General features: G+C 38.9%; 1 protein-coding gene across 1 annotated transcript; it reads right to left on the reverse strand.

Moving 5' to 3' along the window:
- Positions 1-927: 927 nt before the first annotated feature.
- INSIG2 (insulin induced gene 2) lies at positions 928-23,500 on the reverse strand. The gene is made up of 7 exons (XM_066345173.1): positions 23,451-23,500; positions 22,528-22,678; positions 14,683-15,063; positions 7,340-7,464; positions 4,569-4,735; positions 4,300-4,399; positions 928-2,800 (listed from the first exon to the last, which is right to left on the reverse strand). The coding sequence occupies exons 3-7, from the start codon at positions 14,924-14,926 to the stop codon at positions 2,759-2,761; spliced, it is 678 nt and encodes a 225-aa protein (XP_066201270.1). The 5' UTR covers positions 14,927-15,063; positions 22,528-22,678; positions 23,451-23,500; the 3' UTR covers positions 928-2,758.
- Positions 23,501-26,696: the final 3,196 nt, after the last annotated feature.

Consider the following 26,696-nt stretch of genomic DNA (forward strand, 5'->3'; position numbering starts at 1 on the left):
TGAAGACATGAGCCCACGGATTGAAAGTGCATACCAAATAACAAGCAAGAAAAAAATCTACAAATTAACAAGTCAAAGTGAAACTAAATAACCTTGAGGATAAAAAGAAAATCATGTAAAAGTTCCTGGAGAAAAAAGACAGATCGCCTACACCAATATCAGACTTGTTGTCTGCAGCATTAGATGACATTAGACAGTGAGTTAAAAATTCAAAGTGATGGGAGTAGGGAGAAAACTATGAACCTAGAATTCTATGGCCTGCTAAATTGTTCTTCAAGAACGAAATACTTTTCCAGACACACAAAAGTAAGACTCTAGTGTTTAAAGACCATCACTGAAAGAATCACCTTACAAAGAATCCACTTCATTATACAGGTAAGTGAACCAAGAAAATCAGAGAGATATATAATGATGGAGACCAAGTCTGGATACTACCTAAAAAATGCAAGCTGTATGAAAGAGATGAACCACTCTGAGGTTTCAATGACCTTAGAGATGGTAACACAGTTTAGTGCAAACAAACTTCATAATAAAAGTATTAGCAGGGTGCTGGCTAGTTAATTTTAATTGTTTTCTTGTGTTTTTATAGAATTTAGTCAGTTTTCAACTCAATTTCTTTAAATAATAAAGAGCACTGCCAATACAGTAATGTTAAAAGATGTTTACTACTTCCTCTCATTGCAAAGAAAGATATATTTATCTACTTATCAAAATATGAAAACCATTTTTTGTCATATCTTTTGTTTTCTAGATGATCTGAAAATAATTTAAGAAAAAGTAATCATTCAATTACTGCATAATGAAACTGAAATTACCTTTCATATATCTTAGTAAATTCACCCATACATGTTAATTTCATTAAATTAATACTCAGTACTATACTGTATGTCTTAACACAAGAAAGAATAAAAGACTCTTAACCAAGAATATAATTATATATTTAATACACCTTGCTTTTAACAGCAATTTTCAAAGTAAACACATCATAGACCTTATAATTTATTAAAGATTTATAGTGCTTACAAAGTTGATTCTAAAAATATACCTTATTTGTTCTAAATGAATAATATCATCTGGAAGATAGAATAATAAATTATAGCAGTATGCTTACCACCACCATAGTTAAGATTGTGTACATATATTCAATATGAAATCCTCTTAGGATCTTAACACTTTCAGCCTTAAAATGTAAAAAAAAAAAAAGTACATTAAAGTTTGGCATACAAGGTCTGTCTGACAGCAATGGTTTTAAAACCAAAAATGAACAACATATCTAGTTAACATGTAAGAGAGCATGGGCACATGCATACCCATACACATTCTCTCACTCACTGAAGCACAGTAAACACGCACAAACACATACACACCCAGAGTGAGCATATTTCATTCATCTTTGGGTATTCAGAATACTACCATCAATTTCAAAAATAAAGTTGGGGAAAACGTTTACTGAAAATCTAAAAATACGTTCAAGCCATATTTACATGACTTTTAGTTGTTACCAAGATCTCTAACATGCATAACATGCCATTTCAATACATTCTTAAACAGGTTTGAACTATTCACTAATGGGCATATGGATATGTAAGTAATTATGTGCCCATCCATTCCCCAGATGACATTTCTCTGACAATTAGTCATATGACCCAGCCCAACTAAAGTGGTTTTACACAACCCGATAGAATGAAAGAAGAGAACCCAATAGAATTAGAAACTTCATTTAGCTCCATTTGCAGTTTTTCAGGTGTTCCACATGCAAAAGCAGCAGGACTCAATATTGCAAATGACTATGAATATTACTTAACACTCTGTGGTATGACAGAAGGTCATTCTGTATTTCTAAAACATAAAGTATATTTATTCTAAGCAAGTTCTCCAATGGTCCTTACTTTTAATTATATAGCCTCTTCTAGATTAAAAACAATTTAATGCCACTAGCCTTTCCTGATCATCACTTTGACTTCCAGTAAAATCTTGTCAAAACAGAAAATTATTCTTTGAATTCGCTACAGTAATTTCGGTTTGAAAGATGTTCTATGGAAGTTCATTTTCATCACGTATTATTAAAACATCCAAAGTTCTCTGAAGCACTAAAATACAGTAGGGTGGGGCAAAAGTAGGTTTACAGTTGTGAACACATGAAATCTTATTCTTGTATTATTATTTGTTAATTATCGTGTTACTGATATTTTCAATTTGAACAATTTGTAAACCTACTTTTGCCCCACCCTGTAGAAACTAACTGCACATTAGGGCACTCAGAGCTCAGACTGCAGTGATTAGAAAAATAAACAGGCACAACAGTATGTGAAAGACAATATATCAGCTTCCATTGGCTTTTTTGTTTTTTTCTTTTTGGCTCTCCTCTTATTTTATTACACTAAGTTTTAAAATGTTCAAAGCATTCCCATAATCCGCGTGACAGTAACAGAACAGTTTGGCACATCAACACTGTGATACAATCAATACAGGGTATGCTTAAAAAATTAATTTAAAATTTTCATCTATTAATTGACATTTTAATGTAGTATATATATATTTTACAGTTATTTAAGTCACATACAGAAAGGTTTGTAGCTGATTTCCAGAGGAAGCAATCACAGATTGCAGTAAGTGTGTATGTGTGTGTGTATAAAAGAATCAAAGTAAAAACTGCATCCTGGCAATTTTATAGTCCATAGTTTCGTTGGTGTATCTATATCATTTACATGCCTTTTTCATCTTGTTTTTCTGTACAAAAAATATATTTTTTCTTTCTTCATTCCTGATGAGATTTTTCTGCAATAACTTTACATTCATACTGCAAAATTGAAAAGGTTAAAAGGTTAACAGAAAAGGTTTACTTGGAATAGCAATTTAAACTAAAAAGTTCTAAAATTAACACTTTATTAATTTATGCCCACTTTATTCCTCAAAGAATCTTGGAGTTCTACAACTACTAGGATTAAAAGACATATGTAATAGGAAAATAATTCACATTCTAGAAGTGAAAGAGGCAAACACCAAAAGCAGGTGAGGTTTCTGCATTACAAGCAAATAATGACAGTATATGACTCAGGTCAGTCCTAGAATACAAAAGGAAGCAAAAGTAGTTTCTTTGAGTGCTCAGTATGGTGAATCAGCAAAGGAAAGGTAATGAACTTAAAGATAAAACTAATACAATAAATTCAGAAACTATTTTTTCAAATCACTTCACAATTTAAAGGAAAAAGTCTATTACATTAGCAAAAGCTTTTAGTCAAAACAACATTTTAAAGTACCACTGTAAAAATGTATAATCAGGCCCTGGCTGGTTGGCTCAGCAGTACAGCGTTGGCCCGGTGTGTGGAAGTCTCAGGTTCGATTCCCAGCCAGGGCACACAGAAGAAGTGCCCATCTGCTTCTCCATCCTTCCCCCTCTCTTTTCTCTCTATCTCTCTCTTCCCCTCCTGCAACCAAGGCTCCATGGGAGCAAAAGTTGGCCTGGGCGCTGAGGATGGCTCCATGGTCTCTGCCTCAGGCGCTAGAATGGCTCTAGTTGCAACAGAGCAACGCCCTAGATGGGCAGAGCACTGCCCCCTAGTGGGCATGCCAGGTGGATCCTGGTCGGGCTCATGCAGGAGTCTGTCTCTCTGCCTCTCGCTTCTCACTTCAGAAAAATACAAAAAAATATTAATAAAAATAAAAATAAATAAATAAAAATGTATAACCACAATTCAAAATAAAAGAAAGCAATATGCTTAAAATAATTGGGTAGTTATATTATCAAAAAGACAGCAACATAAAATTGCTGTCTACCCTACTAATTTAAACCAACTACCCTACTAATTTAAATGGTAAAAGTGACAACCCTTGGTGTGGCCTTTGAATGTCATGCCTGACCCTTGCCACATATGATGGGTTATCAACAATGTTCTCTCCTTCGCAACTAAAATAATCAAACATCTTGATTTGCTTAAGATAGTTCTAATTTATATCTATTGTAGCAATGTCATTATTAATAAAGCCTCTTTTCACTTTTAAAATTGCTCCTTTTTGAGGAATAGAAACCTATAAATTGGTTAAAGAAGGAGAGAGGGAGGATAAATCATATCACCCTACCCATAACACATCATAGCTTTCCTATCTAAGTGGTTTCTTTAACTTTTAATACACTTGTGATTAAATTCTTTCAAATGATTTATTTCAATGGAATTGCAGAGAGAAACCAAAAGAATGCTGTCTTCATGAACTGCTTTCCCTGAAAGAAAGACTGTCATTTGGAGAACACTTGTCTTCCATCTCAATAACAGGAAAGTGATCATATAAGCATCCACTTACCATTGCCAGTTGTCGACCAATGTTGCCCATTGTTATGCCTCCAGCAAAAAATATACATGGTAACCAAGAACGAACATAGAGAAAATCCGGAGATGTGTATCTAGAATAACAGATATGTTTTTAACTGTACAGTGACACTTATTAAAATAATTACAATAGAAACAAGTTACTCTTCAGATGAATGTGACTAACCCAATTTTAAAATCTCAATTCTGAATTCAGTTATCATTTATCTATTTTAGCAAACAAGCACCAGAAAGAATACTTACTGATAAACACCATTATAGACTAGCAGTTGAGTAACCAACGTTGCCAAGAAAGCAATTCCTATGCCAAGGCCAAAACCAGTTCTAGATCTATCAAAGGTCCACCACAGTCCAATGGAGAGTGCAGCCAGTGTGAGAGACAACTGGATGTTGTTATCAAAGTCCACTTTCTGAGACCAGCGTTAAAGAGCCATCTCAAAACTTAAAACCAAATATCACCTGTTTATTTTTCTAAAATAAGAAATGTTACCATTAAAAAGGAAATTAATTGCTTATTTACAGAACATTTAGTCTTTTAATACAATGTATGAGATTAGATGGGATTAAAATTATCTCTGATATTTACTAAAGACAGACAGAGGGCATGATATTTCATGAATAGATCCTAGCAACCTGTAATTCCTCAAAAAACAAAAATCCACCCTATATACATACCCAATTATAAGATCTGACCCATTATTTAAAAACGGCTTTCTCTTTTGAAAAATGTTAACTGGAAGCCCCAGGACACAAATTTTGCTAAAGAAATACATTTTTGCTAAAAAGAAAATCACTATTACTTCTCAAATGGGTTGAGAATTAGTTGAGAATCATATAGGAACGTGAAAATATAAGAGTTGACAGCTATTTAACAGGGTCCACATTTTCTACATGATTTACTGACAGACACATTTTATAATAATGCAGTTCAGAAACAAGAGTACCAAGGACACAGTATCCCTTTCTATTATGTCAACTGTTCTAGTTTTAATTTGTTGAGGATAAAGCCTTGAAGTGAACATTATCTTGCAACCTGCCAAGTTATTTTGGTGCCTGAGACATTCTGGTTTAGGAGAGTTTGCTCAAATGATATTTTATTTCCATCACCTACTTAAGCATCTATTCACAAAAGTATAGCCCTTTTCTGTTGCAAAATTCCTGAGCAAAACGATTTACACATTCAATTTTCTCATTTCTTTGCTAGAGGATTACACTAAAGGAATTAATTTCAAGTATCATTAAAAGGACATTATCTATGTCCCAAAGGCCACATCTTCGCTCTATATCCAGCTCCCCAGGAGAGAGTACATATCTCACCAGACTAACTGGCCATGCTGCAAATACAGAGAAGAGAGAAGAAGTTTAAAAAATGAATACAAACCACTTATGAAGTCAAATTTATCTAAGTCTATGTTATAAATTTGTAAACACTTGGGTTTTTCTTAAAGGATATTCATATTTAAGTATTTCATTGAGAGAGAAAGGAATGACCAAAGAATTTAAATTAGATATATAAACTTTTTTAAATTCTACAAATAGTCTATTATAATTTGTCAACTTAAACCTAGCTGAAATGTCTGAGATAGGAAGGTCTAATCCAGCAGACAGAATTTCCACACTCCTGGGGAGAAGAAGGAACATTCCTAGAGGGGAGTCAGGATCTCTGGCTCATGTCTCAGCTCTGGCGCAGCCTCATAGTGTGAATGACCAAGCAGAGTACTTGCCCCCTAGAGCTTTCATTTGTTGTATTATCTTTATAAAGAAAATGTGGAACTAGGTGATATCTTTTTTCTTCTAAATATATTCTATGAGTCTATCTTTTTAAGCCTCCTAACCACTGGACTTGTTATAAAATCCTAAATATCCAAGACTTCCCCAAACTAAACATGTTGGAAAATTCTTTTATACAAAAGGAAATGGAAAACCAACACAGTAACAGCCACCAAGGGCCTCCAACTGCACAGACCTCCCAGTGCCAGAACAACTGTGAACAGCTGGGCAGGTGTGTTTGCAGCATATAGGACCCTGCCTCTTTTCTTTGGCTCCTTTTCCCAAGCTCCCCCAAAGACCTCAATACCTTCTGTGATAGGCACAGCAATCTACTTGCCACATGACCCACCCTCTCTCCAACCAACTGCCATTCCTGAGTCCAGTGCAGTTACAAAAGGAAACCTTGGTAGCCTGAGTCACATTCCCTGTTCTTCCCAAGATCAAAGGCCCCGCCATGTCCATTTTCTAAGCCACATCTTCTAGAAAAGGGAAGATGAACTAGTATTTCCAAGATCCTCTTCTACAAAGGGAAGTTGGGGGTGAGGGAGAAGTAGGGAGGATGATATTGTAGAATAAAACCTATGAGGGAAAAACTTTTGTTCTGAGGAAAACATTATTTTCCTGAGAGGTATAAGGCAGGAGGGAAGAAGGGAAATAGAGGCTACCGTGCCCTTTGAGCTAGGACACTATAAACATGATAATTAATCACTAAATAAAATGTCAAAATCCTTAAATGACCTAACTATAAAAATATGTGGTTTGATAGTATTCATTAAAACCAATAACTGACAGTCTTTTTATTTTAATTATAGGCTCTTAAAATGAAAAACAAAACAAAACAAAAAGCTAGTACCTGAAGCCACCACTTGTCTGTACTGGCAAACCTTAAACGAAAAAAAAGGGAAAAGAATCCTTTGAAAATAAACCTGTTTCAATGCTAGAGTTACCAAAACTATATGTAAGTAATTTAGTAACTTAATTTAACAAAAACATGCAAATGTTTTAAATATGCAAATTTTCTAAGTTATACTGAACAAATGGGATTTAATGAAAGGATAAACCCCACACTGTAGCAGCATCATACAGACGCCACTGTGATGTTTCAACAATACTACACGCATTCTTTTTATGGCTAAGTGGGCACATCACAATTTGACAACAGTGAAGTTGCAAAGGACCATTTAACCTTTGGTTTGTCAGGAGCTGCTTTGTTATCATGCACTTCATTATGGCAAAAAGGATACAGCGCTGGCATGATTTATACCAACAAAGACGGCTACGCACCGCATTACACTGGACCACTCTCTTTTAAATTTATGTGGTTCTCCTAGATGCCTGTCAATGCAGGGATATAATAACCCAATCACAGCTGTGGAAATAAAAGAGAAAACAATTAAGCCATCTCCAATGTGATACTGGCGAAACTTAGGCTAAGAGTCACTACAACCACTATAAGTATTTGAAAGATTCTTTTTAAAAGCTCTTCAAGTTACTTAATGTCAATTAAACTTACCTCCTAAAATAAAAAAAATGAGAACACCACTGAAGAAGGCATTGTGAATGATTACACAGTATTTTAAATTACAATAGGCAAAATACAATTTTAGTCTATGATTCACAATTTAGCAGATTGGACTAGATGGGTCACTCTACTTTTCTCTACTAATATTCATAAGACTTGAGAAGCATCAAACCAGTTGGCAGTTAAGCAATGTTCTAAGCTGTATAACCATGAAATGTTCTATTAAATGCTACAAACTGAAGACCAGCTAGGAGCTAAACATGTACAAGCTCATCACACACACACTGTTCAGATGGCCACATCTGTCCTGCTACACAGACTGTCTTTGCCCCTCCAGCTTCTTGTCTCAGTCTCCTGTGTCTACCACCTTGATCTGATACTTCCTTCCACCCTGGCCCTCTAATGAGCCTCTAGGTTATATTATCAAAGCGGGGAAACTCACAACAGAAATCTACATATAAGACTCATTCTTCACACAGAAAAAAATGGAGAAACATGGTCCATAAGAATTACAAATTTCTGGTAAAAAATTATATTCACTGTAAAAACGTAAGAAATCATTTTAGTACATTTCTTACTTTTGGAAGGAACATCTTGACTGCTAACTGTGTAATTAATTATGACTAGCATATGCAAAATGTCCATAATTGAGACTCAAAATATTCTCACCCAATTTTTAACTTAAACACTTGTCAAACCTCAATTTCTTATTAATTTAGATTTAAAATGCTTACTTATAAAAAATTTAATGAACCAAAACTTTCTTCAACAAAGTATAAGGAAAATGTATTTCTCCAGATTAAATGTAGCAAATCAAAGCTGCCTGGATATTTCCTGTTCATCTTTCTAAAAACAGAATGGTTATGCTGCCATCAGGAAACAGATACACAACTGTCACATCAGCTGAAAAGCATGTTTAAAATGCCCGATACCAACTATGGCATCCTGTGAAATGATTGTACCAAAATCCATGTGCCTGAGGGGCAGAAGCTCCTGCCTGGCATGATATTGGCTAGCTATACCTCACAAACATTGCATTCAATCTTCAAGAAAAATGAAAATCTATTAATAGCAACAAATGACAGGCTAGCAGACCAATGGGGCAGCATGAATGAGGTGCACGATCACCCTTCCATCTAGAGGTGAGACACTGCAATGGTGTATATGGTTCCTAATCCACAAGACACCTGAATGTGCTCTTTTCTGAGTTAGGCTTTTGTTGAATGTAGATGATTCACAATCAAGAGATTAACAACAAACTTTAGTTTTAGCAGAGCTCCAAAAACTACTAGTAAATTTAAAAGTTTTACATCACAACAGGTCCTTGAATAATGTCATTTCACTCACTGTCATTTCATTACAACACTGTAGGAACTGAAACCCTTGTTTGTATCAATCAGCCTATAATAAAAGTGGTTGTTATCCCTTATTTCAATTAAAGCTGCAGAACCTGACTTTAAGTGGGGACTTACTGTATACTCCTATTTAAAAGGCCACACTTTAAAATCCTCTCAGGTTAACTGATAGCGTATCTAAATTTCTACAAAATTAAAGTGGCAACCAGCATGCCTAAGAGTTGAAATATATCTAAATGAATATTACTTTTTTTTTCTTATGGGGTCATGAAACCAACAGCTCATATGTCATTCTTCATTCTCATTCTTGCTCTCTCTCTCCTCCCCTTGCCTGTTGCTAGGTAAAATCAACTAAGATCAGGCATTCCAAGTCGATTTTCCTCAGCAGCTAATGCCATAGGGAGAGAATTATCACATAGAGAGGGCTGTCGTGTGTGCAAAGAAACAAATAAGTTGACTATATTTTTATGCATGTGATGTCAGACTTGCAAGCGAGAGACAACTGAGGAGAGAAAGCAAAAATACAAAAGAATGCCAACTGCCATGCTGCCAACCTTGGGATTTGCCAATAAAAATCAAATCCATTGAGTATGCATGGTTCTCAGTTGCTCAATGAGAGGGAGAATTCAAGAAGTTTGTCACTTCCCATTATATGTCTTCTTCCTTCCCTATAAATAAAGGCATGGCAGAGTCTGATAGCAATGTCTACAGCACAGGGAAGCTTCACTGCTTAAGAGCTCAGTATAGTATGTCCGGTCTTCTTTTCCTCTTTGTCCACTTTCTTTTCTTTTAAGTGAGAAAAAAGGGAGAGTGTGAGACAGACTCCCACATGCACTCTGACCGGGATCCTCCCAGCAACCCCTATCTTAGGCCAATGCTCAAATCAACCAAGCTATTTTTAGCACACGAGGCTGACACTCAGACCAACCAAGCTATCCTCAGCACCTGGAGCCAATGCTTGAATCAAGCTACTGACTGCAGGAGGGGAAGGAGAGAAAGAGAAGAAAAAGAAGGAAAGAAGCAGATGTTTGCTTCCTTTGTGTGCCATGACTAGGAATCTAACCCAGGACGTCCATATGCTGGGCCGATGCTCTGTGCACTGAGCCAACCAGCCTGGGTCCTCTACTTTCTTATTTTAACAAGTAAGACTGTTACAAGTATGCCTGTGTAAAATCATATGAAACAAGTCCTGGTTAATCAGGTGATTCTCTGATGCAAACTCATATTTCTTGGGATACTGGCATTCCTCATTTCATTGCACTTGGTTTTCCTGAGCTTTGCAGATATAGTGTGTGTGTGTGTGTGTGTGTGTTTACCAATTTAAAGGTAAGGCCCTCCATTAGCAAAAAGATTACAACTCACTACAAGCTCAGATGATAGCATTTTTTACAATAAAATATTTTTTAGTTAAAAGTATGTACTTTGTTTTTTTAACATAATGCTATTGCACACTTAATTGGCTACAGTGTAATGTAAACATAATTTTTATATGCCCTGGGAAACCAAGAAATTCGTGTGACTCTCTTTGTTGCAATATTTGCTTTATGGTGGTGGTCTGGCACCAAGCCCACGGCATTTCCGAAGTACACCTATATATTTATTCCCCGTGACCAGTCACAGCCTACCAAGCTATAAACAAAACAAAGTTGGTAAAACATCAATTCTGTCATCCTTTTTTACGGCAATGTGTTTAATGCAGTACTACACTAAACAGAACAGTTAAATCAAACATTTTGCCAGGAAAATGGGCTGAATAAACAAAACTAATGAATGAGATATACTGTCATGGAAAACTATTACAGGAGAGACAAAGTTTTTCCCCCACGGGTGTGTCTGGTTCTTGGTATTTGTGGACAATTTAAAAAAAGAAAAAGAAAAAAAGAGGTATGTCACAGTCCCAAAGTGACCAGAGAAACCACTGAATCCTCCGCAGCATTGACAGGGCCCAGTGAGGTCCCCATCTCCTCCTGGGTGTGCTGAGCAGGAGGCGTGCTGTAGTGTAAGGGAAGCTTCACAGAGGAGCTGATACGTGAGGCAGGAGAGTGTCACAGGCAAGTGATGTGGAAAGGCCTCTGTAACCAAAGCAAAGCATCTGAGAACAGAAACACCCAGTATCACCCGGAAATTGTAAGCGTCAGGCAGAAACGGAGCTCAGGATCCAGAAAGACTCCTAGCAAGATAAAAGTCAGCAAGGGCCATGTCATAGGGACTTTACCCTGCAAACAGTGAGAACTAAGAAAATAATGCCATCACTCTGCACCAGATGGAGAGGTGTCTGCTCTTACAGTATAGTGCATGCACAGTGCATGACAGGGGAGGGAGGCTGCAGGATGCTGCATCAGAGGCAGAAAAGACTGACAATTCCCAGCAGAGTGGTATAGGGCCTGGCCTAAGCAAGAGACAGAGAAAAGCAAGTTACCACAGTTCTCTACTATACTGCTCACAAATATTAAAGGATATTTAAAAATGAATATGAAGCGATAAAATATCACCTAATTCTTGTGAGCAGTTAGTTGTTCCTTCAGAAGCACCAATAGCAAATTTCTCAGTCCTCTGTGTTTTACAGAAAGGTATCAAATAACCAAGGCCCTCTGTTTCCATGCAGAGTTGGGGGACTGTGGAGCCCCTCCAGAGGTGCCTGCTCAGTCTATGAAGATTAGTTGGACAGGAAAATCAAAGGACAATTATCAGTTTTTCTGATTTAAGGTAGTGAGAGCCTAGAGAGCTCTGAATACATATCAACACACAGACACAAAAATATATGCATACTACACACACACACTCTCCACACATGTTTCTTACTTCATTTATTTTTCCTTGATATTTTCCCAAAATTGCAGGGGAGGGAGGCAGCAATTATGCAAAAATCCATTTTCCATTTTTGGCAACTTTCCCAAATCTGGTATCTTCATCCTCATCTACTGCACAATATGACTTACCCAACCAAATCAGTAACAGAGGTAAGTGAAATCTAGATTTCCTAATGCTCCTGCTTTCTTTTGCCCAGGTGGCTCATGGAATGCACTGCTTTCAGAAGAAACAGTTAAGCAAGACATGCCAATCACCTAGTAAAAAGCTGTAATGTTGGCCCTGACTGGTTGGCTCAGTGGTAGAGTGTCCGCCCAGCCTGTGGAAGTCCCGGGTACGATTCCCCGCCAGGGCACACAGGAGAGGCGCCCATCTGCTTCTCCACCCCTCCTCCTCTCCTTTCTCTTTATTTCTCTCTTCCCCTCCTGCAGCCAAGGCTCCACTGGAGCAAAGTTGGCCCGGGCGCTGAGGATGGCTCCATGGCCTCTGCCTCAGGTGCTAGAATAACTCGGATTGCAGCGGAGCAACATCCCAGATGGGCAGAGCATCGCCCCCTGGTGGGCATGCCAGGTGGATCCCTGTAGGGTGCATGCAGGAGTCTGTCTCTCTGCCTCCCCTCCCTACCCCCCCCTGCCAAATTCTCACTTTGGAAAAAAATAAATAAATAAATAAATAGCTGTGGTGTTAAGTTTGCCAGTGTGAACAACCTATTGGATAGGAGAGAAGTAAGTAGGGACAAGCATTAATAGTGAGAATTTTCCCTCCCAAGTGTGACTGGTAGCCAAAGTGCCCAGTTCACCCTGCTCTTCTCCGTAACAGAGGTGCAGTGAAACCTCAGTTAACTTTTCCTGCCCAGCCCAGAATGTGCGACCCCTGCCAGTGCCTCCCACTCGTTAGGCTGGAGGCTCTGGAAGAGCATCCAGAGTAGAGGAGGTATGCACAAGCAGCTTCCTCCTCGCCCTTCGCCAGCAGGGGACATCTGACTGAGCAATTCCATTCAATGGCTCAGGGATGCCGGGTCCATTAGGATCCTCTCATCACTTCAGCTCCCTCATCTCCCACAAAGCAGGCACAATGCCATACATCTCACTCCCAAAGTTGCCCTGCAAATCCTTGGGGTTAACTGATGTGCCTAGCACATTAGGAGACATTCAGTAAGTAATTGTTTCCCTCCTCTGACCTTCCTTCTATTTGTCTATTCTCAAAAGATGTTCTTCCAAGTCACCAAAACCTGCTATTGGCAGACAGTCAGCAGTTACCATAGTAGACAGCAATTATAGTAGAAAATAAACAAAGAACTAGAAAAAGTTGTTGGGAAAACCTTTTCTATTTTCTGAATTTTCACATGATACCACAGAGAATGATGAAATATAATTTATGGTGTCTTGTCTTTGTTTGGACTATTTAAATTCTCTCAGGAAATAATAATACCCTATGGACAGTAAGAATCATCACCTTTACAAGTTCTCTTTCGATGTGAACATTATAATAGTAAGACATCAATATATGAACTACACTAAAACCTTACCATGACAATACCCTTCCACCCATGCAATGGCATTATGTAATTGTCTAGTGGGTTTTACTAGGTCACTCAAAACGTCTCACCCCTTATCTTCCAACCTCCAGCTCTAGGATGTAAGTCAAGAAAGACCTACATCATACTGTAAAGTATTCATGTATATTATGTATAATACTTAAAATAAAAAAGAGCCATTTTTCCCCTCATCAAAATTCCTTTCTGCCACACAATTATGGCTTACATTACTTTATTATATAAAATATTATAAATCTAATGGTCTCGGGTCATTAGGAAAAGCTGAAGAGCTACCCATTACAAAAGATCAGCATCATCAATAAGGCTTCTGATATGCTCCACTTTATCCATTACATATTGTCCACCCAAAAAAGATCTCAAGTATCAAATAAGCTAATAATGATTTTCAACAAAGAAAATCAGCCCTGGTCAGTTTGCTCAGTGGATAGAGCATCAGCCTGGCATGTGGACATCCCAGGTTCAATTCCTGGTCAGGGCATACAGAAGAAGAGACCAACTGCTTCTCTTCTCCTCCCCCTCTCCTTCTTCTCTTTTCGCAGCCAGTGGCTTGATTGGTTTGTGTCAGCCTTGGGCGCTGAGGATAGCTCAGGTGATTCGAGCATTGGCCCCAGACAGGGTTTGCCAGATGGATCCCAGTCAGCGTGCATACAAGAGTCTATCTTTCTATATCCCCTCTTCTCACTTTAAAAAAAATCTACCTTATTGATCTCTTCAAGCATGGATTATTCTTAAGGTACATCTAGAACATGATGCCAAGGAAAGAAGCATACACAAAACCTAAAAAATAAACACATGAAGCTTTAAACTTGAACAAAACTGTCTTTCAAGCTTTTATCTACTTCAAAAAGAAGACCATTACACAGCCTTCAAACCAAACCCTTCAAGCCAAATAGGAGTGATCATCACTAAAATAAAATAAGACTTATAGGAGATGGATTGAAAATACGACAAAATGAAGAGGTTGCAAGCCTCATCCCTAAGGGAACCAGGTTTTTAGGATTACATTTTTTGAAAGTAGATACAAAAGAGTACATACCCTATGGTTCCATTTATATTACATTTTATAACAGCAAAAATAAATTAGTCATAGACAGATCAGTGGCAGCCTGAGGATGGGGTGGGAAGTGGACTACAAGAGGGCACGAGAGACTTGTGGGTAATAGACATGCTCTGTAACTGGATTGTGATGGGAGTTACACGACTGTATGCATTTGTAAACTAATCAGATTGTTCATTTGAAACAGGTAGTTATTGTATTTAAATCACACCTCAATGCCATTGGTTGTTGTAAGTATTGCTTAGACCAAACCCACACTCACACACCCCGTTCTCTCTTCCACGTACCTGAGGCGCTGCCACAGCACGGCGGCACCCACCACGCTGAAGAGAAGATGCTTGCAATCACGTCAGGTGGGAAAAGCGTCACATTTCTCTGAATCTGAAGTAAATTTAACACTAATGCCAGAAATACTCCAATGAAAAATAGCACTACTCCTCGAATCATCAAATTTACACTCCGGCTAGTAACAGATGAGATATAGGGGCCATGCTTTTTGGGCCCAGGTGACTCTGTCTCTCCTTCCACCATGGTTTCATAAGTTCAGTAAGACAGGAAGAAAAGAAAAAAAAGGCTTCTCCAGTGAACAGACAACTGTCTGTGAATCAAAACAGATTGGCTTTTCAACAGAACCACATCTTGTCCTAAAACAGGACCTATCAGAAATCCTGCAAAAGATTAAAAAAAAATCAGTGTGGGTCTAATATATGGTTGTATATTTTTCCTAATTTCAATACAAATTAATTTAAAAGGACAAATAATAAAATAGCAATCTTATATTTTACTTAAATTAATTTACTGAATAAAAAATGTTTTAAAAACCATTTTTATATGAAATATATAATTTCTAAAAAGTGCAACACTTCGTATTTACAAGGACAGAATAAGTAACCTAAAAGACTTAAAGGTTAGAATCATAAGAAGAAGAGCTCGCCCTACCTCAGAGAAAAGTGGAGCAGGTAATATGAGACAGTTCCATTAAAATCTGGAAGATCAAAATTCAGATTTCTATTTCTTCTACCTAAATCTTTATACTTTACAGAAAAAAATAAATTTATGCTTTACAGAAAATGAACACATTCTCAATGAAAATGTTGACATGTTCACAATAAAATGTAACTTGCTCATAAGGACAACCTTCAGTGGGGAGCAAAAGAACATATTTTAAAGTTTAATGCTTTTATATTTGAATTTCTGCACAAAAGTGTCTGACTAAGCAGTCCACCACTCAGACACCTACACATTTACCAAGCAGGGGCCAGCCCCAACCCATTCCCCCCCGGAGTCATGGCTGTGTCCCACCCCTACCTTTCCCCCACCCACCCTTGCTACAGTCATGGGAGCTTCTGTGACAAAGCTGGAGTAGGAAGCAGAAAGAAAGCTAAGAAAATAAATAATAACTGCCCTGGTGGGCTGACTCAGTGGTAGAGCACTGGCCTGGTGTGTGCAATTCCCAGGTTCGATTCCCAGTTGTGGCACATAAGAGAAGTGACCATCTGCTTCTCCACCCCCACTCTCTCCCCCCTCCCACAGCCGTAGCTTGAATGGTTCGAGCGAGTTGGCCGTGGGTGCTAAGGATGGCTCCATGGCCTCGCCTCAGGTGCTAAAATAGCCTGGTTGCTGAGCAATGGAGCAGCAGCCCCAGATGGGCAGAGCATCGCCCAGAAGGGGCTTACCAGCTGGAATCTGGTTGGGGCACATGCAGCAGTCTATCTCACTTAATAAAAAAATAAAAATTAAAAAGGAAAAAAATAAAAGAAAGAATAACCTATATTCTAACAAAGAAGCTAGATTCTAACGAGTTTTATCCACAATACATCTTGACTCCTAAAACCAAGAACTTTGCTAGTACAAGCAGTGTAGGTAGGTATTTGATTATTCCTCTAACCAAAATGATCTTTCTTTTGTGTTTAAGACAACATTTGAGGCTTTCCATGAGCTGTTTTAAGCAACTGACATATGGGCACTCATATAACTCTGGGAATAACTCTAAAAGCTAAGGCAATTATCATGTCCATGTTACAGGTGAGGCAAAAAAAAAAAAAAATAGAAGGTTAAGTCACTTAATCAAGATTACACTCCTAATAAGAGGCCAAGCTGAGATTCAAATCGGTGCTCTCTGGCTCCAAAGCCCTCATTCTAACCATGATGTTCTACCTCCCAAAGTGTCACATGTCTTCTATGTGTTGTCTATAAATATTATCACTTTTAATGGGAAAATACTATACTATACACACTAATACTATAAAATACTAATAAAATACTATACATATTATTTTTGCAGCTTAGCTTTATCCCCTCAATAATGATATATCTTGGACATCATCACACCACAAGTCAGCACATAAATGCTATTTCTTTGAATCTCAAAACAGTTTACTTAAAAGTGTAGGATGGCACTTCTAATGGCTGCCTTATAATATGTATAGTGGCTTTATGGATTATAAACTTTTAATGTAGGTCTTATTCACTATCAAGTCCCCACTGTGTCTATGTACCCAGAAATATGCCTGCCTAACCCACAGTAAGAACTCTATATATTCTTCATATTTTTAAATGAAATTGGGTTGACTCTTTTTGAATCAAACTACACTGGGTTAAAGTGGAAGGCAAACTGAGCACTTTTGATTTAAGATACATTTCATCTAAGTTTCCAAGTTTCAAATTACATAACAAATAAACTTTGGAACAAAACCCATGTGCAAATTGAGGGAAGGGGGCACGGACCTTTGATGTAATCAGTATAAAAATGAGACTATCTGTAAGTACTGGCAACTTTATCTGTAACTACTAGCAATTTTCACAGCCTATCAGTTCCAGGTGATAAACACAAACAACTGACTTTTAGTGAGCTTCTGCCACACCCAGAGCCCCGTGCCCAATACCTAAGGGGGTAATTCCTTCCTCAAGATGGTCCTCACAACCTACTTAGTGTACAGCATAATAAGCTCCACAGCTTAGACGACTAGAGAAAATTTTAAGTTACAGCTGATTCATAGGGAAATAGACTCTACACCCCAACTGAAAATGCCCAGGAAACATCTCCTCCTGAACTGGTCTCACTATACTATGCTGCATGTCATGTCACGTGTTGTAGTCACTTACGAGGTATTCGGTATCCACAGAATTATTCTTCTTCATCATCATCATAACTACTGATAGAGCACCTATTTATGGAGGGCCTATTCCATGCCAGACATACAGTAACTCTAATCTTAAAAAATAATCCTAAAGGTAGATATCACCTTCATATGACAAATGAAGATATTAAGTCAAAGAGATTTAGCCCTTGTTTATGGTCACATGACATGCAATATTAGATCTAGAATGTTTCCTTATATCTGATTCTGAAACCCCTTCTATTCCCTCTAAACCTTGAGTCTCATTCCAGTTTAACTACTTACCCGAGTGTGTAGGAGAGGATCTGGTTACTGAAAATACAGGTATGAGACAGAATAGTAAGAAGCTAGGAAGATTCCTTGGCAAGTAGAATAGGGAAACTGAGACAGAAAGCTGATTCAAACTGGCCTCATCCAACACCCTGACCCAACTGCCTCTTTCTCCCTTGTACATCCACCCCATTAAGCATTAAGCCCTCAGGACAACAAGATTCTGATCAGCATTAAATAACCTTATAAATAAAGAATGGGGTCCACTGACCAGGGAGATGGAGTTTTGGTCAAACTAAAGATAACATCTAGGTCTCAATTGTGTTTCAGCTCTAAGCCCAGAAAAACAGCAAAACCAGACAAAGCAATGCTATGGCTTACATCAGGACCAGCTGCACTGACTAATGACCACCAGCATGAACCAATCATGAGACTACGACCCTGAAAGGACACACCTGGAAAGCTGGTGAATATTCTATTGAGATCTTCTCCTGAGACCTCCCCTAAAATTCCTTCCTTTAGAAAACAGAGAAAAACCCGTAAGACAAAGAACCCAGAACATGTTCTCTCCCTGGGGCATGCCTGCACCTTTCCCCGCACTTTCTTCCCTCTGGCGCATACCTTTGCTTTCTTTCTCCTAAGCTCTAAGGAACCTTCTTTTGCTTCCGTAATTTGTTTCCTGAGTCCATGCAGCCCAGCTAGTTCACTACTTCTACTGCTGTGACTTTCTAAATAAACTTGTGCTAGAGATCTTGGCTCTGAATTCTTTCTTTGCCAAACTCAAGAACCAAGGTCTAACACTGCCACTAACAGGAAGACACAACAGAAGATAATCTCAACTACAATATAATCTCAAGGTACTAATGCCAATATAAGTAGATGACTGTATAATAACACAAAGACCATGAGAATAAATGTACAAACACCATAAAGTTTTCTTTTAGTGTACTAGATCAAAGAGCAAAACAAATCGTTTAAAGGAAAAAAATCATATTGCCAACTCAACATACTGCTTTAGATCAACACTTGTCTCTTCACTTCCTAAATTTCCAGTAGACACAGCAAACCCCCACTTTTACTGTTAAAACAGCTACAAGGGGACAAAGAATATGCAGTTGACCCTAGAACAATGTGGAGGTTAGGGGCACTGATGCCCTTGCAATCAAAAATCTGCATATAACTTCTGACCCCCCAAAAAATCTTAACTAGGGTTGGCTCTTAGCATACAATGAGAGATTGGTTCCAGGACTGCCCACAGATCCGAAAATCTGGGGCATCTCCCCACATCTGTGGGTTCTCAACCATGGGCTGGAAATACTCTTTTCGATCCACAGTTGCTTGATTCCATGGATACAAAACCTGCGGTACTGAGAGCCAACTGTATTTATTGAAAAACAAAATTCTTTGTGTAAGTGGGCCCATGCAGTTCAAACCCATGTTGTTCAAGCGTGAACTGTGTATACATTTAAGTAACCCAACCTGTTTATGTTTGTGATTTTCCCCCCCAAAACAGAATTAATGGCAAAGGATATTTCATATATAATAATGTTTTTGAGAATGCAAAATAACTTCAGTTTTAAAAGTTATTCCAGTTGTGGTAGGCCCCATCTCACAATCACTCACCAGTGGTTGTCAAAGGGCTTTGACATTTGGGGCTGGATAATTCCTTGTTGTGTGGAACTGCCCTAAGCATTACGAACTGCTAGCAGCCCTGGCTCATGACCACTAAATGCCACTACACGCCCTTTTCATGATTTGAGACAATTAAAAATGTCCCTACATATTTCCAAATGCCTCCAGAAAAGCCATGCCCTCCACTGAGAGCCACTGATTGCTAGGGACTCTTTCCTCATTCTATTTCAAGGCTGCCAGAGACTTTCTAAACTGTCTAGGTTTTTCTACCGCAGCTGTTTATTCAACCTTTCCTGGTAGTGCTTGTTTATAGTTTCCTACCTCACCCCAAAAATTTTCTTTAAAAATAACACAACATTTGTTTGATGTTTACTTGAATGTTTTTTAAGCTAATTTTTTTAGTCCAAAAACCTAAGTTTGCATTCGGTTGGCAACATAGCAGGCTTTGTGATTGGTCTCTTAATCTTGGTGTCTTCTCCCCATTTCCACTTAGCGGATGTTACTGTTGCTAGTTTTGCAAAAACCTAAGTTTGTGACTACATAAGAATACAAGAGTATACAATTACTGTAGACAATTTAGAATCACAGTATCCTAAAATTTAAGAAAAGGTATGAACAGGGGAGATCATCTATTCTAAGGGGTATGTGAACCTAATGCAAAACAAAAACAAAAAAATGTACACATGTGCGTTTTCCTGGGAGAGTTCCACAATCTATATCAAGTACTCAAAAAGTCCACGATTCAAAAGAACCAGTGGTCTAACTGTTCTCTCAATTTACTGGTAAAGCAAATGAGACAAATGTGGTCAAGTGGAGTGACAAGATCAAGACTGTTCTACTGAATCTTGCTACCACAAACATGTAAAGTGAACTCCTGGAAATGGCTAGACTCATCAAAGGGATAAGAAATTCCACTAGACCATCCATTTCCCTACTGTGGAAAAATTAAGTTACTAAAAAGGAATGTTGTTTATATTAGTCACACACCAGGGGAATGTGTTATTTTAAAGTGAAACCTCTTCACCTGACTAGTAGTGGCACAGTGGAGTCAGCCTGGGATGCTGAGGGCTCCAGTTAAAAACCCTGGGACCACCAGCTAGAGTGCAGGCTCACCTGGCTTGAGTGCAGGCTTGCCAGCTGAGCACAGGCTTGCCAGCTTGAGTGTGGGCTGGCCAACTTGAGCGTGAGATCATCAACATAATCTCAAGGTTGTGGGCTTGAGCCCAAAGTCGCTGGTTTGAGAAAGGGGTCACTAGCTCAGCTTGAGCCTCCCGGTCAAGGCATGTATGAGAAGCAGTATATAAACAACTCAAGTGAAGCAACAACGTTGATGCTTCCCATCTCTCTCCTCTCTCACTCCCTTCCTGTTTCTCTCTCTCCAAAAAAATAAATAAATAAGAATATAAAAAGTGAAACCTCTTGGAATTAAGTACCTCCTAATTCATTTGGTTTTCTGATCACGTATTGAAATTATTTTCTTAAAACAAAGCAATCCTATACATTTAAATGCTACTCTTACATCAGTGATACATCTGACTCTCCAAAATTAAAAAATAATTTATATTTAAAAAATTTAGATTACTCAAGAAATAATTTGCTAATCAGGGAAGAAGTCTCTGGTATAAAATATCTTTTTGAGCACAATCTCTCAATAGATCTTAAACAATAATCTTGGTAAACAGGTCGGTATTTTTAATCCCCATTTTATACAATAAAATAGGTTAAGTAACTTTCTGAGGTCATAAAACTGTTATCAGATAGCACCAGTATTAGCCCCAAGCACTCTGACTCCATGTCCACAGCACTTTCCAATTCACTACATTGCTTCCACCTACAATACTGTACAGAAACAATTTAGGTGTCATACAAGAAATAGTTTTTACAGTCATGTTGTTAAAACTGTGAATACCAAAATAAGCTTTTTTCAACAACAGACAAAGAAAGAACTTCCACAGGGCATAAAAAAATTCTACCTTGAGCCCTGGCCTACAATTTCTACTGAACAAAAAGATATGCAGTTTAAATATTATAGTTTGGATAAATAACAAATCATCAAAACTGGAAAGACATTATTCCAGGTATGTGTGACTACCTGTTAGTGGATTAATATTAGTACTTCTATATAAATAAAAGAGGGTTATAAGTGATTCTGGCCTTTGTGAATGAAAATCAAAGTTGGTATTTGCCACTGAAACAATTTCAGGCACAGGCAACTGAAAACAAACACACAAACAAAATCCCCTAGTGACTTTAAGATCCAGTTGCATTCTAACAATTGCAACAACCCATAACATAAAACCAAACAAGGTCATTCATCTTCCAATGATTAGTAGTCACAGAAGTATGTTTCCTCCCTCAGATTACCCTGTCTCCAAGTGCTTAAGTCACATAGGGTACTAAATAATAAAATTAAATTACTACTTCTCATTTTTCCCCTATTATCTGCTCTCTTAACTAGACTGGCAGTCTCAAAATAGAATAAGCACCAACATTAGGAAAAACACACTTAAATCAATGAAAAAGTTTAACTCTCCTTAAATATAAGTACACACATGTGAGTCAGCAGCCAGACAGTAAAAACTTCCAGAAAGAAAAACATTTGCCTTAAAGACACTGAAACTCACCTTATCTCTGAACATTAAAACCCAAACACAGAAACCATTAAGCAAGCAGTATTCACATCCCATTACTGCTTTTAAATGTCAAACCTCAGTCTCTATAAAAATGTTACTCCACCGTTTGGGAATAATTTTCTGATAACAATGAAAATAAGCCGACTTTAAATTACTGAATTACATTTTATCCTTCCCTTTTCAGCCTACCATAGGTAAAAGCAACAGCTGTCAGTTTTAAAAGAAGCAACCGCTTTTCTAAATGTGCATCCTTCACTTTATATCAGATATCTACTGAGAACTCTAACAAAATGCACTACTCAACGTAATGTCCAGAGAAAAAATAAAGGCAGAAAATAGAAAGAATACATGGCCAATTTTGTGTGTGTGTGTGTGTGTGTGTGTGTGTATCCCATTAGTGGCTGCACCTTCTTTCTTGATTTTCACAAAGTGGTTTGTTATAGAGGACAAACCCAAAAGTTGAAAAATTCAACCTAACCACTCCTTGGCTGCCTTCATTCTTCCTGCACCCAGGACTGGAGTGTGTCCTTCCTGCAATCCTCAGCTCCACTGCAATACTATCTGGGCCAGTTTCAGTGACCCAGCTGTCACATCCATTCATTTCTTCTTAAAGCATTTCTTCATCAATCCTACAAAACAGTAAACTCTTCATGATATATTTTCCTAGACTATCTAGCTAACACCATACTCCAATAACTTTTTTCCAGCACTAATTGGGCATGGGTCCTTGTCACTTCTCTTAGCACCCGCTCCCAGCCCCGCATTATCCACACACTGCTCTCTTTTTCCAGGCTGCTAATCCCCACCGAACAACTTGAAATCCCCACGGTGATGGTTATCACCAACCGACTTCTAGGTCTTGACATACCTACACATCTTCTCCAAAGGCTTCCAACTCCGATCTAAAATGTCAAAGTCCCACTCTTCAACCTAATATCAACATACCTTTTTGTAGATTCTAAACTTACTGTAATATCTGTCTTTTTTGGATTCATCCCTCTCCCAAGCCTGAGTCTCCCTGGCTACAAACCTCGCAAGTCCTGACAGCTCTATGCTTGACAGCTCGCCGACCTCCACCTCCATCAGATCTCGCGGGTCGCCCTTCCCGCCGTCCTCCAGCCTCCCTCCCTCTCGGACACTCTACCACTGTCCCGAGTCTTGGCCTCTCCTATGACCTCTCGCCGGCCCCGATGTCCCCTTCAGGACCTCGCCAACCCCTGTCCAGGTGAGCGGAAACCCTCGCCCTTCAGGCCCCATCTGTAGTCCTGTCTTCCGGCACTTGCCAGCAGAGTTCCTAAGATGCAAAGTCACCAGCAATTCCTCTTCCTGAAGGGGACCCACTACCTCTAGTCACTTCCCTCAGCACCAAGTCGCTGGCGCGTCGCAGGGACCCCTACTCACCCCCGCCTCCGCCATCTTCTGGGGTCGGCCCCGCCCCCCACCGCTCCGCCACTTTCTTTTCCCCTCCCACAACTCCGCCTGAACCCCACTGCGCCTGTGCGGCCGACGTAGACGCACCTCAAAGATCGGGGCAGAATAACTTCCGGTTATGACCAGCGCTCGTTGGTAGGCCCGTGAGCCGGAGTCAAAGGGGCTTCCGTTCCTCCGGAAATTAGTGTCTGGTTGTAGGCGTAGCCGGTCTAGGCAGTGGGAGGGTGCTAGATCAGCTGTTGTTTGCTGACCCGGCGGTCGTGGGTTGTAACTAGTACCTGGACCCTGTGGGTGGTGTGAGAGAATCGTACACTGATACACGCTCACTCTTCTGAAGGCGCACCTGCTGTCAGCGTGTCCCTTTCCTTGCAGCCGAAGGGAGGGCTGTGGAGAGCCGGCTGCCGGGTTCTTCCGCTAAGGATGCTGACTTGTACCTTTGTGCTTTTGTTGGGCTTTACTCTTAACCTTATTTCACTCCTTACTAAGTCATAATTTCTTTTAGGAGAAGAGCAAAATTGATATTTTTCTTATCTCCGTTCCACAGCACTTCGTGCTGTTTTTATTGTTAATCATTCACCAGGTTCGAGCAGGTAATACGGTTTTCGTAGGAAGAGCTGATAGATTTACAGAAAAATAGAGAAAATACAGAGCCTTGCTTCTTATTTATCAGAAGTAGTGCTATAATATGCATGTGATCAGATTACAATTGTCTTGAAAGTTTTATATGAAATTTGGGCCTAGAGTAATTGCTTAAGAACTTTGCAAAGGAGTGTCAATGAAATTTCTTTGTTTTTTTACTTTGAACTTGTATATGATAAGATGGATTATTATGTTTTATGACCTTTTTGTTGGTACATTTATTTATGAAGATTTAAGGAAAAATTAAATCGCTACAAAATGCCCTCATCAGAACACCACAACAAAGACCAAAACCAAATAGGTAGCATTGTCTCTAGTGTTTAGGGTTCTACCATGGTTGCAAACGTATTTTTATGAAGCCTGTATAACCAACATTTGTCCTGGAGCATCATAAAGAGATTTCTCTTGGAATCTGCACTACTATGTCAGGCACTAGCCACGTGCAGCTAAGTACATTAATTAGAACAAAACAAATTAAAAATTCAGTTCCCCAGTTGCACTAGCCAAAATCAAGTGTGCGATTGCTCCATGTGGACATTTCCATTGTCGCATGTAGTTTGACTGGAAAGCACTGTATTAGAGATGATTTATATAAACATCTTTCTCAAAATACTGACAAGATAAAAAAAATCAAGAAATAGAGGTGAAATGAAATCATTACTGACCAACAATTTGGCCACCTAAAATTTATAAGGTCTTTCAACATGTTGGAGACAGAATTAGGTGATGCAAAGGAGTTCAGTGGTTTTAGTTTTTCTTTTACTTTAGGGAAGGTTTGAGTTATGGCAATCAAAACTGCCTGGTACTAACTTCTTCCAGAGGGATGTGTCAGTTTCAAAAGCCAGTTTGGGGTTTCAGCAAGAATCATGAGTAAATGGCTTATAGAAATCTATATCATGTAATATGCACCAGGTTATAAAGAAGAACCCTCCTGCTGTAAACAACAGTGTTTGTTGGAATATACTTTAAATATCATAAAAGAGCTGAAACAGTAAAGAGGGATTACCAGGCCAAAATCTCAGGGAAAATAGAACCCTAGCAGGGAAGACACTCTTGCTCTGAAAATTTTTACTGATTGGAAAATCTTGAAATTCTGTTTTGACAGATTTTTCAGACAAAGGGACAAATATAAAATCTTTGGGCCTGCAACTCTTGGGAGTCAGAGGCCTCAAATTTAAAAGGTGGGGCCCCGGAGAGCAGTACCATTGGCATAAGAGTACTATGAAGTAATACTGTCCTGCAGCCACCAAGGGGGACGAGCAGAGCAGAGGGGGATAAAAACGGAAAAATATGTACCTGTGAAAAAGGAGCCACGAGCTGGCCTGCAAGCAAGTTTGCATTCCAAGTTCACCCCACTCCAATTAATACAAAAACTTCCTGTCTTTAGTTGTGTTTAAAATGGTCTTAGACTGCTGGAGTCATCATGCCTGTGATGTGAACTCTTCTAAATGTGTCCAAAAACAAAAATACATAAATAAGTATTTTTTTAAAAAACTGAAAAATTACATTGTTTCCAGTTTTACATGAATATCTAACTCACAGTTAATACATCTGTATATTTTTTCAGTAACATACACCTTAACCAAGTCTCCATAGCTTTTAACTTATTTGCCACTGAGCCAAAACTGCCCCTTTATATTTTCATTTCATCAACTTACAGATTTTATATTACATTATGCAATTACAAGGACACAACTGGCAACAATCACAACAGACTCTCCATGGACACAATTGTGGGGCTAGAAGTGCACGGGGCAACAAGCCCAGGGAGAGCGACAGGCTCTACCAGGAGCAGGAGGCTGTCGCCTTCAAGTGCAGGATCTTCTTACATCCTTTGTCAAGGATGTGGGCAGACAAGAGACACAGACAGGAAGGATTCGTCCAACGTTTACTAGTAGTTGGGTCAAAATAGATATCCAATCTTTTGATTCTTAATCCAGTGCTTTTTTTTTTTTTTTTTTTTTTTTTTTGCATTTTTCTGAAGCTGGAAACAGGGAGAGACAGTCAGACAGACTCCCGCATGCGCCCGACCGGGATCCACCCGGCACGCCCACCATGGGGCGATGCTCTGCCCACCAGGGGGCGATGCTCTGCCCATCCTGGGCGTCACCATATTGCGACCAGAGCCACTCTAGCGCCTGAGGCAGAGGCCACAGAGCCATCCCCAGCGCCCGGGCCATTTTTGCTCCAATGGAGCCTTGGCTGCGGGAGGGGAAGAGAGAGACAGAGAGGAAGGTGCGGCGGAGGGGTGGAGAAGCAAATGGGCGCTTCTCCTATGTGCCCTGGCCGGGAATCGAACCCGGGTCCTCCGCACGCTAGGCCGACGCTCTACCGCTGAGCCAACCGGCCAGGGCAATCCAGTGCTTTTTTAAAAGCAGATCTAAGGACCATGTTTTAAATCTTTAGTTCATGTAAAAGAATATCTTTCTACTGTATTTAACAGGCTCTGAGATAGTAATGGATAATTCTTGGTATATGTGTAGATAAAGCTTTTATAATTTCCTTGATAAAATGCCCAGAATATTTAATATAAGTTATCATTTTGTAACTCTCTATACTGGGCTCACCCACTATTCA

The sequence above is a fragment of the Saccopteryx leptura genome, chromosome 7, assembly GCF_036850995.1.
Source record: "Saccopteryx leptura isolate mSacLep1 chromosome 7, mSacLep1_pri_phased_curated, whole genome shotgun sequence".
NCBI lineage: Eukaryota > Metazoa > Chordata > Mammalia > Chiroptera > Emballonuridae > Saccopteryx > Saccopteryx leptura.

Excerpts from the sequence above, each read along its gene's own strand:
- INSIG2 (XM_066345173.1), bottom strand. The coding sequence starts at position 14,926 with ATGGTGGAAGGAGAGACAGAGTCACCTGGGCCCAAAAAGCATGGCCCC. Across the intron at positions 4,400-4,568 it reads GTCTATAATGGTGTTTATCA|ATACACATCTCCGGATTTTC; the intron begins GTAAGTATTCTT and ends CTGTTATTCTAG. Across the intron at positions 2,801-4,299 it reads TTGGTCGACAACTGGCAATG|TATGAATGTAAAGTTATTGC; the intron begins GTAAGTGGATGC and ends TCAATTTTGCAG.